The sequence below is a fragment of the Panthera uncia genome, chromosome C2, assembly GCF_023721935.1.
Source record: "Panthera uncia isolate 11264 chromosome C2, Puncia_PCG_1.0, whole genome shotgun sequence".
NCBI classification, from domain to species: Eukaryota; Metazoa; Chordata; class Mammalia; order Carnivora; family Felidae; genus Panthera; species Panthera uncia.
In genome coordinates, this window is record NC_064810.1 from 33807597 (window position 1) to 33820224 (window position 12628).

Sequence of the window (12628 nt, forward strand, 5' to 3'; positions counted from 1 at the left end):
GCTAATAAGCTAGGAACACTGGAAGAATAGCAAATAGGCTAGTGTAGCCAGAGTGGAATGATCCAGAAAGAGATGAGCCCCGAGAGTCCACCAAGACCCAGAACACATGGGGTCTTATGGACCAATATAAGGCCTTTGACTTTTGCACTGAAAGAGATAGGGAATCGTTAGTGGGTTTTGAGCAAGAGAGGGACATGATCTGACTTTTATTTTAAAGTGGTTAGTCAGGTAACCATGCAGAAAGTAGCCCATGTATATGGAGGAAAGAAGGCTAGGGAAGGGGTGGAAGAACAAGAGGAAACAGAGTGACAAGTTAAAAGGCTATTGAAATAATCCAGGTTATAGATAATGGCAACTTGGAACAGGATGGCAGCAATTGAAGAAGCCAGATTTAGGATATATTTTGAAGTTACAGGTGGTTAGGTTTTATGATAGCTGAGTATAGGCAGGTACAGAAAGGGAAGAGTCCAATATAATGTAAAGTATATTTAAGGCATAAGAATGGATGAGCCTTGATGAGACCCTCAATGTACATCATACATATACAGAAGAGAATGGAACCAAGGGCTGAACCCTGGGAGGTCCAATATTTAGTGGTCAGAAAAAAAGCAAAGCAAATTAAAAAAAAAAAAAAAAAAGCAGCAAAGAGATAGGAAATACACAAACAGGAGAATAATAGTTTCCTGAAAACTAAGGAAAGAAAAATGTCCTAACAAGGTACAAGTAATTAATTGTGCCAAATGCTGACAGTTCAAGTGGGATAATAGCTGATCATTGGACTTAACAGTGTGGAGGTCATCAGTATACTTGACAAAAGCAATTTCAATGAAGAGGAGAAAAGCCTACTCGGAATGAGTTCAAGAAAGGAGAGGAATGAAAGATTTAGAGATCACAAATACAGGTAATTTATTCACTATATTAGAGAATATATAGAGAAACAGGTAAAAGTATCAGTATTTTTTCTCTATGCCAGAAAAACTATCTCCTTATTCCTACTTTACTCCTCCCCCAGTTCACTCTTACTTATGTTTTATATGTCAGTCTCAACATCAGTTCAGATCTAATCTAAACTGATCAGACCCCTCATTCTAGGCTTTTATAGTACCCTGTCATTTTCTTCCTAGCTTTTATTACAGATAGAAATCAGTATGTATGATTATTGGTGTCTATATTAAACCAATATGTATGATTATTGGATTGATGTCTATATGCCACAACAGTGTAAGTTCCATGAGATGGAGACAATGTTGGACATGTTCAGGTCAATACCTCTTCAATTACATAGGACTCTTTGGTGTCTTTCTGCCCAGAGATCCACATTCTTTGGATTTAAGCCCAGAAAGAAGGACAATCCTTCTGTGGGCAGTAATATGTCCTACCAAGAGCCTTCTCAGTAATGTTCCTACATGAGCCAATCTCTTTCCAGTAAAGGATGTGAGCTCTGGCAATAATGACTTCCATGAGGCATGATTTTCTGATTAAGACTTGGGCCTCCAAATGCATGACAATTTCAGCACGTTAACTGGATACTTTTTAACAGAAATCATTTCATGAAAAGCAATGTTGAATCATGGCTAGCCACTAAGCCTTGATGAAAAGAGAGTCTATGATTGTAGTTAAAAAAAAAAAAAAAAATGATAAACTGTTAACCCCCAAATAGATTACAAAACAATATCACATAAAGTGTAAAAATTACTTTTATTTATTTTTTTATTTTTCTCAAATAAAAATGGTTATAATTGAGACTTTCATTTTACCTTGAAGCTGCAAAGAAGCTTGTGATCTGGTAACCAAAACTGGCATAGTAAGCATGCTCCATGATTGCCATCATCTGAATGCAGTTGTATCCTATATAGGCACAGATCAAGTAGAAATTAAAAGCAATATTAAAAAAAAATAAATGAAAAAGAAATTATATATACACACACACACACAGCATCTTTGTTCTAAGGACATTAAATTTTACATACGATCATTTACATACAAAGGATTTGATCACTTTGAAAAGTTCTACTTCTTTAACATCTTTGACTTGTCTGACCTTCTAATACAAAATTGGACAGTTAGTTCTTGAGAGTGGTACTCTAGTTATTTGAAATGTCTTCATTTTAACAAGTAATAAATGATATGCAAATATACTCTTAATTTGACTTTAGAATATTAAAGATGGCAATCTACATATGCTAAACTTCAGTTGCACTTATAATATTCACAATGAAGATTATGAAAGCTAAATAAAAGTAACCAGTTGCATGCCATATACTTTTAATTTTACCTTTTTCTTTATATTTCAATTATTTCTACCATGTAACATAAGATATCCAGTAAATCCATGTTTCCACTAGGCAGCTATTACAAAGCCAGCATTAATTCTTCTACCTATACAATTGCTCCAAAGTTGTATGTGTGCACGAATAGCCACACAGAACCTTAAAAGTATTTACTAATGTGTTTTTAATATAAGCCAATAATCAAAGAAGAAGAAACTTGTGATTTTTAAAATTACAACTAAATGAAATATTTTTTGCATCTTCAAATTTGGCAAAATTTTCAAATATGATTTGACTGGTTTGAAAGCTACATTTCTCTAATATACATAGAAAATACTCTGTCCTCAAAGGCCAATTAATGTCAATATAGCTTCTCATGTACATATATCAGTACATAATTAATTTTGCAACAACTGCAATGTCACATTCCGAATTAGAGATTCATGGTTAAAGAGTAACATAAACTATACTTCATAATCTGCTGAGAAGTTATTATTCCTGGCTTTTTCATTGTGAAAACAACCTCATTTACTTTATCATATTTCCATCATGACAGAAATATGTGTATAAACTGCTGCTCAGATAGCATAAATCAATTATATATCTTACAACAAAATACAGAGTTTGTAGTTTCTCTATTATAAAATAAAAATCATTCTTATGATCAAGCTCCAACTTATAGTTTTTATTATTAATTTTATGGCATTACTCATTCTTCGATTCATTTATGTTCTGAGTACTGGGCTATTCAACTTATGCACAACAATGAGAAGAAGAGAATCCTTGTTCTGTCCAACCTTTTGCAAGATCTGGGTCATAAACAATGTACTACAGTATGAAATGGCAGCACATCTCAAATATAACAATTTAAATATAATATCTATTAAATATAATTAATATTAAATTATTCATACATTTAATTAATTTGGGTTTCACGAATTTGACTTCACTATCACAGACAATTAACAGCAATGTACAACTAAAAACTTTAACAGTGAGTTGCAAACCTTTCTTCTAGCCAAAGTTTAGACTGCCTACCAGAAGCAGAATAATTAAATGTACTTTATCTTCCTGCCTAGCTGTTGGAGCAGGTGCTAATATGCTGTGAAATGATAAAAAGTCATTACCTATAAATAGAAAAATAACAAATTTAAAGCATACTGAATCAATAATTCAGCAGTACACTATTAACTCTCCTGGCTGTTCCCATGAAGACAAGAATCTATGTCATTACAGTCCAACATACAAACATCTAGAACGATGTATCTCAGAAAGATGTACCATAAATATCTGTCAAGTAAGTCATCCTGACTGGAGCTATATATACCTAGATTCTGATACAAAATGAGTTCCAGTAACCTTAAAAAAAAATATATGATTTTTTCCCCTAAAAGACTAAAATGAACATGCTATAATCAATGACCACTTAAATTGATAAAAGTTCTCTCCTGTAGAAAAGTAATTATGCTTACATCTTTATCTACAATTTGGAAGCCATCAGTTCACATTACTTAAAATTGAAATTGGAATAATATCTTGAATTCTTACACTCTATCTTATTCCATTTCTCTTTTCTATGCTATCACTATTACAGGGCAATTTGAGAAGCCTAAAATAAAATGCATTTCTATTACATATTTAATCTCTTAACACAAAAAAAGAGACACTTGTAATTAGCTTTTCTAATAAGAGAACAGACTCATTAAAATTTTATCTGAATAAAAATCACAGTTATTACTTACCAAGGTCTTTGATTCTTGGTAGTACATTGTATGTAAAATGTTTATAAGAAGCTATTTTTCCTTCATAGGAAGAAATTCCCACATGAGATTCATAAATTCTTACACCTCTTGGCTTCTTTGGTCTGGAATGCTTAAACTACAGAATATAAAATTACATAAAGAATTAGATCAGAAATGCAGGTATGATACTATCTGATTTAGCATGTTAAATGGAATGGTGAATCAACTCAGTCAACCAGTTTGGAACTGTTTTTGCATATAAAAGGCATTTGGCTACATCCATTAAATTTTTCTCTTAAAAGTAAATTCCTTTTTAGAACCATATTAGTGGATCTGTTTGAAAAGAGTAATCATGCAATGGCTTATACCTTATCACTGAGCCTTAAAGAAAACATAAGAGCTTAAAATGCATACATAATTATCAAATGCAAAGCATTTATCAACATGCTCCAATAACTTAAAAGACAGAGATGTGAGTTCAAACATACATAGAAACCTTGAAAATAACCCTAAATAATATATTCATGAGGTATCTTCCCTATTCCTTGTTCCTAAGGACATTGATCCTGCTTCTAACTCATGACAATGAGAAATATTACCTCACTGAAGATTCCATGATGAAACAGAAATTGTGGTTTAAAAAAAAAAAAAAAAAAAAAAAAAAAAAAAAAAAAAAAAAAAGCAGTATCCCTTACAGGTCAGTATGTAGAGATTTAGTTTTCTTTTTCCCTCCTCCTAACCTCAGTAACACATGATAAAACAAGAACTCACTACTATATTTTACTGGCTACAGATGATGGACTCTGATAATGTGTAGAGCATATCGGGTACACTATGATGTAAAATATAAAACTGGCAGAGAAGAGAGAAGTTGAACATTACTATAAAAGGTATAAAAATAAAAATTAATTTTCCTAGAAATATTGGAACAAGCATGTATTTAAAGATTTGTTGTTCTCACTTTATATGGGTGTTCTGGATCCCAGTGTATCCAATCATAATTCACATTTTCACCTTCACGAGTCACATACTTCGCCCATGGTGAAATACGATACAAGATCTCTCCACTTTTACTCCTAATAACTACCTAAAAAGAGAATGAGATGTTATTGCTTTAAAATACTTTGAAAGCTCTAAGATAATGCCTAAGTTTATGAGCACTGCTACAATTAAGAAAAGGAGGAATGATCTTAAGAATGTAAACTACCACACTGATGTGTGGCCTTAAAAATGTTTAAATTCCATGGAGTTTACTTTCTCATCTCATCTGTTATAGTATATGATTATTTAAGTAGATTCCAACTTAAATATTTTATGATTCTCTGGCAACTGCCAACATTGCCAACCAACCATTAGAGTGCTTAATTAAAGTAAACATAAAATAGATAGTAAAAAAAAACCAAGAATATTATTTGGAAGCTACTGTCAATAAATTAATCAACAAGAAGAAATAATCTTACTGTATTAAAAAAAAAGTAATGAGCTATATTGCCATCTCTTGCATTTCTTTTTCATAGCAATCATAACATTTTCAAGAAGCTAAAGGAGAAAAATGGATTTTGATTAGCATTTGTATTGTGCACAGGCACATATACATACCTACATACATACATATATACATACACACAGATACCACCCTGCAAATATTTTCCACCATTTTCAACTTCCTCTGCACCCTATTCCAAGTATGCTTTACCATATTAAACCAATAATTTCCCCCTTTAAACATCCATTCCTATATTTGCCAATAGAATCACTATTATTATCACTAATAAAAAAATCAATAAAATGCAAATCCACCCTTTTAGAGAGGATACTAAATAAAGGACCTTGAATTGATCGACAAGGTTAGATAATAAAGTGAGTCACATGAGCAGAGCTTCCAAGTGAATGAAATGGTACCTTTTTAAGAAAGTTTTTTAATTAAACCTTCTAAAAGATGGTATACGATGATGAAAATTGTTCAGATTAGGAGCTATACCATTAGCATTGAGAGAGAATATATTCTTCAGTCTCCTTTAATAGTAAAAAGTCTAGTGTGCATAATTATTAGAAATTAAATATTTGTATAATACTTTACAGTTTAGAAAGGACTTTCATCATCATATCTTACTAGATTCTAGAGAAACTTTATAACCTAAATATTACATGAGATTGAATTGCCAAAAGTCCCAAAGTCACCGAGTAGCAGATCCAAAGCTGAACACAGAGCCTCTGATACTCACTTCCTTACTCTTAACAGGTAACCACTGCACTTCCTACAGATACTAAAAAATAAATAAATAATAAATCCTGATTTATGATGGAGGGGGCAGGTTAGTGGTGAAAAGGAATATCTAACTTAGACGAACAAAATTCTTTCTCCTTCATTATTATTATATCCACTGATTGAAGCCAATGACAGCCAAATATTTCTATCATTCAAATCATTATCACCAAAAAATGAATAGGATTAATCCACTTCAGTAGTAGTTCATCCCAAAAAAATATGTCCCTTGAGCCACATGAATTTCTGGTATAATATATAATAGTAATATGTTTAAAGCATACTACTTTTTTCTCACTCATCAACTGAGTACAAGCTATGGGAAAGTAAAATATTAGAAATCGGTTTTCAATAAATAGCACTTTGCCTAATCCACCCATCTATCTTTTCTCTCTTTTGGAAAATGGCTCCACAGTCCCTGCAAAGGACGATCATGAACCCACAATTATTTGTAAAGGTATCTGTTGGCAGAGAGAATGTTTGAAACTTTAAGTAGCTGACATCAAGAATCTCCTCATGCTAAATATAATTTTCATTCTTTAGAACACTGCTTGTACACATTTAGACAACATCATTAGAACATTGCTTGTACACATGCCTTCAGAGGCTACTGTGTGATGTATGTTGAAAGGAACAGTCCCTCTATGGGTCTCTAATATTCCTACATATTTTGCTGGGTAGGCCAAGAATACAAGGCCCTAACAGTTATTGACAAAAGCCATTTCTCAGAGTTGTGTTTGTAGCATGCTACCCTGAGGAATGAGAAAATGTCTGCCTTGAAGATACAGAATAGGCTTGCTTATTGCTTGCTATAAAAGAATGGATTCCCCAAGATGAATGTTCCTGAGCTATGATGCAAACCAGCTGTGTCAGCAGCATCCATCTGGACCGTGTGGTGTCACCCATGGGATTTGAAAACAAAGATAACCAATGCAAATATGATGCTCATACTGTTTACTCTGCTGTGACTAATAAAATCATTTGTCTCTGACCCAGGAGTCCTGTGCATTCTGCCAGGTTCCATAAAATAATAACAAGTAATAAGCTTGTAGGTAGGGTAAAATCAAACTCTACACCTGACAAAGGATTATTTAATCATTCACTGAGTGACCTCAATATCCTTGTTTCCAAAAGTTCTATTTCTTCCCTAATAGTCTATTAGTATTGTTACTTAGGGTAGAAAATTTTAAATATCCAATTGCCTCTTTCCTTTTTCAGCAACAGAATTATAACCCAGGTACTTCAATGACATGTAAAGCAAAGCTTGTCATCAAATCTGAAACACTTACCTGTGATCATTATGTAAAAGGTAAGTAAAATCTCTTCTTTAGGCCCCTGATTTGGAGGCTTCTTTCTTACAATACTGCAGTTTTTCCTAAGCACTCACCTGTAGAAGCCACCTCACCTTGTTTTTTTTTTTTTTCATTTGCTGTCCTTAAATTGTTGTGGTAATCAGCTAAGAGTATTATAAGAAATCTAAATAAATCTAACTTGAGAGAAGTTCCAACGAATAAGGAATATAATCTTTCTGAACTAAGTTTTGCACACATTTGGGGAGGTGCAATACCTAGATTTTGGCTCTCATGAGTTCAGATTCAGATAAAAACATTTTTAGATGATGAGATAAGATTTTACATCACTTAATTTATAACCTCAAAATAGCATATGGTATATAGCAAACTGAAAAGAGATAGCCAGATTGATCTTTCAAGGATAATAAGTCTAACAGCTGAAGTATAAGAATTCTCTTGAGACTATCAAATTAAAAGGCTTATACACTGCTAGTATAAGTGTAAAACAGTATAAAAGCTCTGAGGAGCAATTTGGCAATATGCCTAAAAAATTTTTTCAAAAATTCTCAATGACTCAGCAATTCTAATTATAGAACTTTGCCATGGAAGTAATCAGAGATGTGTCCAAAGAACTATGTCCTTGTCTACTGACCTTCATGTTACTTTTATTGGCAAAGAATGAATGACTGAAGAATGTATAGCCGTAAAAACTGTAGCAATGAATTATATTGAAGGTTGTAAGAATATTCTTTCAAGTTATGAAAAAAATGGGCTGCATCTTCCAAATGTAAATGCATACAAACGCATGGACTGAAGTATTTAAACAAATAGAAAAAAAAATTAGATAGTTGGCTATGGATAGATTATTAGCAGCTTTTGTTAGCAGTTTCTATATATTACTTCATTTCATTTATATAACTTTGTTGATCAGAAACAAATAAGGACTGTCAATACATTTATACAGCTGCATATACATTTGTAGAGCTGTGCTAGTCAAGTTGCATATTATGTACCTTAAATATATTGACAGTGTCAGAAATAAAACTCCAAAAATATATCAAATTACTTTAAAGGAATATGCTAATGAAGATAATATTGTGATGAAGTTTTTATAGGGCAAATAGATACTTTTAAAAATTATAACATTTTCTTAGATTATAAAATATTAGCAGGCTCATTTTTTAATAAGCCAAATTATCTCTTTGACTTATGGGAAGCTGCTATCAAAAGATGTTACTAAACAAACAAGTGTATAAAAGAAACCTCTACCTGTGCAAAAGTCAAATTGACTTACTGACTATATGCAGTCAAATTTTATTTATAAAATGTCATTTAGAACTGACATAAACAATGTAAGGAAGTTTGGTAAAATAGAAAAGATCTTTAAAAAAAAATGTCGGGCACCTGGGTGGCTCAGTCGGTTAAGCACCCGATTTCAGCTCAGGTCATGATCTTGCAGTCCGTGAGTTCGAGCCCCAGGTCCGGCTCTGTGCTGACAGCTCAGAGCCTGGAGCCTGTTTCACATTCTGTGTCTCCCTCTCTCTCTGATTCTCCCCCGTTCATGCTCTGTCTCTGTCTCAAAAATAAATAAATGTTAAAAAATAAAAATAAAAAAAAAATATTTTAAATGTGTGTGTGTGTGTGTGTGTGTGTTCATTCATTCTAGGAGTATCTGTTGAAATGCTTCTTGCCAGAGAATAATGTTCCTATGGACTGAAGAATTACTGACATAACATGCTCCTCAGGTGGTCAACAATTGCTTATAAAAACAGTGGAAGTGTTAGCATACTCTGGAGAATGGTATTGAATGTAACTCTGGGTTTCATGAATGAATGTGTTGAAGACCAAAAGAAAAGACAGACATGTTGAATATTATAATTCAATTTGCCCAAATTATACTACTAAAATTACAACTATGTGATACATGGTAAAATTTTCCTTAAAAAAAAAAGTGTACAAGGAGGATTAATTTAAAAGATATTTATAAAAATAACCATTTAGTGGGGCACCTGGGTGGCTCAGTTGATTAAATGTCTGACTCTTGTCATTGGCTTAGGTCATGATCTCACACTTCATAAGTTCGAGCCCTGTGTCGTTCTCTGCGTTGACCGTGCAAAAACCTGCTTAGTATTCTGTCCCTCCCTCTCTCTACCCTGCCCCCTCTCCTGCTCTCTTTTGCTCTCTCTTGCTCTCTCAATATAAGTAAATAAAAACTTTAAAAAAATAACTATTTAATGGGGTACAGGTTAAATAACCAAGCAAATTTACAAAGCAATGTTGTCTTCACTTTTAAATTATCTCTAATTTATAGAACATCTAAATTAATACTATATATAAAAATATATAAATATAATAAAATATATTGATATATTACATATTATGTTATGTATTAATATAATATGGAAATATATATTATTATAGTCATACCAATGTGCAATGCTGAATATCAGTATTCTGTCTGCATGTGTTTAAAATGTTACTCAAATATATATATATGTATATATAAATACATATAGTTGTACAGAGAAAGAAAAATGTACATACATAGAAAATATATTGCAATTTATTCTTAAGTAATTTTTAGAAGTGCATGGAATAAAAATAAAAAAGACATTTTTAGAAAAGGTAATCACCATTCATAATTAAGTAGGAAAATAAGTGATATTCCAGAGAAGAATGTGATGATTCTATCAGTGAGCAGAATCCTGAGGAAATGTTTTAATGTATACAAATAATATAGTATAAATACATATCATCTTGGGGCGCCTGGGTGGCTCAGTCGGTTAAGCGGCCAACTTCGGCTCAGGTCATGATCTCGCAGTCTGTGAGTTCGAGCCCCGCGTCGGGCTCTGTGCTGACAACTCAGAGCCTGGAGCCTGTTTCAGATTCTGTGTCTCCCTCTCTCTGACCCTCCCCCATTCATGCTCTGTCTCTCTCTGTCTCAAAAATAAATAACATTAAAAAATAAATAAATAAATAAATAAATAATAAAATATCATCTTAAACAAACACATAGAATTATTAAAACTTTAAAATAGCTGAATATATTTTCAAAAGCAGCTTCTACATCTCATTTTAATTCAACAAAAATTTTACTACTAATCATTGTTGAAAAATGATGTAGGAGTATACATTTTTTTTTTTTTTTCAGTTTTGTTTGTTCTTCCTGCTTGGATCAGTTTTAAGATTCACCAAGATTATATAAGAATGAATCACTTTGCCATTTTGGGAGGTTCAAAAATGGCCCCTCAAAAGATGTTCACAGCCTACGCTCTGGAATCTGTGAATGATACCTTATGTGGCAAAAAAAAAAACCAAAACAAACAAACAAACAAACAAACAAAAAACCAGGATCTTTTCAGATATGATAAAAGGATCTTAAAATGGAGACATTAACCAGATTATCCAAGAAAGAAATCACATTTATCATTATAAGTGGGAAACAGGGATATCTACAAATAGACAGAAGAGAAAAAAGGAATGTGACCAAGGAGGCAGAGACTGGGGTGTTGCAGACACTAGCCAAACAGTGCCAACAGCCACGAAAAGCTGGAAGTGACAAGGAAGAAAGTCTCCCCAAGAGCCTCCAGAGGGAGTGTGGCCATTCCAACACCCTGATTTCAGACCAATGATACTGACTTTGAACTTTTGGCTTCCAAAATTGTGAAAGAAGAAATTTCTACTATTTAAAGCCACCAACTTTGTTCAGCAGCCACAGGAAACTAAATTAGGAAGAAAACATTAGAAGCAATCACAGTTTAAGAATAAAATGGAATGTATTTAAATTTAGCTAAGCTTTGTCAGTGCTAGAAAGAGTTAAAAGATGAAGTTATTTTAATGAATAGTCTAAATAACACATTTTATCTTATTAACTGCTTACTCCCAAAAAATATACCAATGCATTTCAGTAACCTTCACTAAATGAGGTTTAGTCTCCTTGACAATTCCCAGGAAAAGTAAACTCCTTCAGAATAAATGCTGTTGAGTTTCAGAACTGATAGGAGCCCACAAAAAAAAAAAAAAAAAGTAAATTTTTAATACACAGTTTTTATTTCTAGTCTACTCCCATGTAATTATATTCAGAGATTGAATAAAAAGAACTATTCTACATGATGGAAATAAAAGCTCTGAATTCACCACAAGCAAAGGCTACAGAGCTATTTTTTCTACCTTGTATCTGATATATTTGCTTCATTAAACAGAGATGAGACTATTTCAATAATCAGTTGCCAGTAATAATAAAAATATTTATTGAAGAAATTGCATTCTGAATTTTCAATTAGGGATCTTAGAAACACTACCTGATATTAAACGTATTTCATTGTGAATTTTGAGTTTATATTTCAATTAATTGAGGGAAAAAACAAGATATCAATAAAAGTATCAAGGTAGTTTTCCATTTATAATAAACCTGTAATATGCAACTATTTTATAGATGAACCTTCATAAAATTACATATATTTGATTGGTAAAATTATACAAATCAGGGTTATATATGAGCTATAACTGACATTACCATGGTTTATAAACTGAGACCACTATGGGTACCAAATAAACATTAACTTTGTTATTTGAATTTTTAAAAAGATCTTGTTAATTTTATCTGAATATTAAAGTTCATACATGTTAGATATCTCCATTTTTTGTTTGATAATTTATATCATAACTTTATTTAATCAAACAACCTTACATAAGCCATGTGCATACACGATCATCATAAAAATTTATCACATCCTAAAAGACACATGCACATTGAAAGTGAGGGTGTGGAGAAACATTTATGAGGCAAATGGATGTGAAAAGAAAGCTAGAGTAGCAGTACTTACATCAGACAAATACACTTTATTTTTTTGATGTTTTTTAAGTTTATTTATTTTGAGACAGAGACAGAGACAGCATTAGTGGGGGAGGCAAAGAGAGAGGAAGAGAGAGAATCTTAAGAAGGCTCTGCGTATCAGCGCAGAGCCCAAAGAGGGGCTCAAACTCATGAAACCGTGAGATCATGACCTGATCTGAAACCAAGAGTCGAACGTTTAGCCGACTGAGTCATCTAGGTGG

General features: G+C 32.5%; 1 protein-coding gene across 1 annotated transcript in view; it reads right to left on the bottom strand.

Annotated features, from left to right (window-relative positions):
* The window catches only part of GBE1 (1,4-alpha-glucan branching enzyme 1), a 267235-nt gene that overhangs the window by 137034 nt on the left and 117573 nt on the right, over positions 1-12628 (bottom strand). The window contains exons 4-6 of the mRNA XM_049628001.1: positions 4974-5099; positions 4013-4148; positions 1758-1848 (exon numbers count right to left, since the gene is read on the bottom strand). Of these exons, the coding sequence (XP_049483958.1) occupies positions 1758-1848; positions 4013-4148; positions 4974-5099 (353 nt within the window). The remainder of the gene's footprint in view (positions 1-1757; positions 1849-4012; positions 4149-4973; positions 5100-12628) is intronic.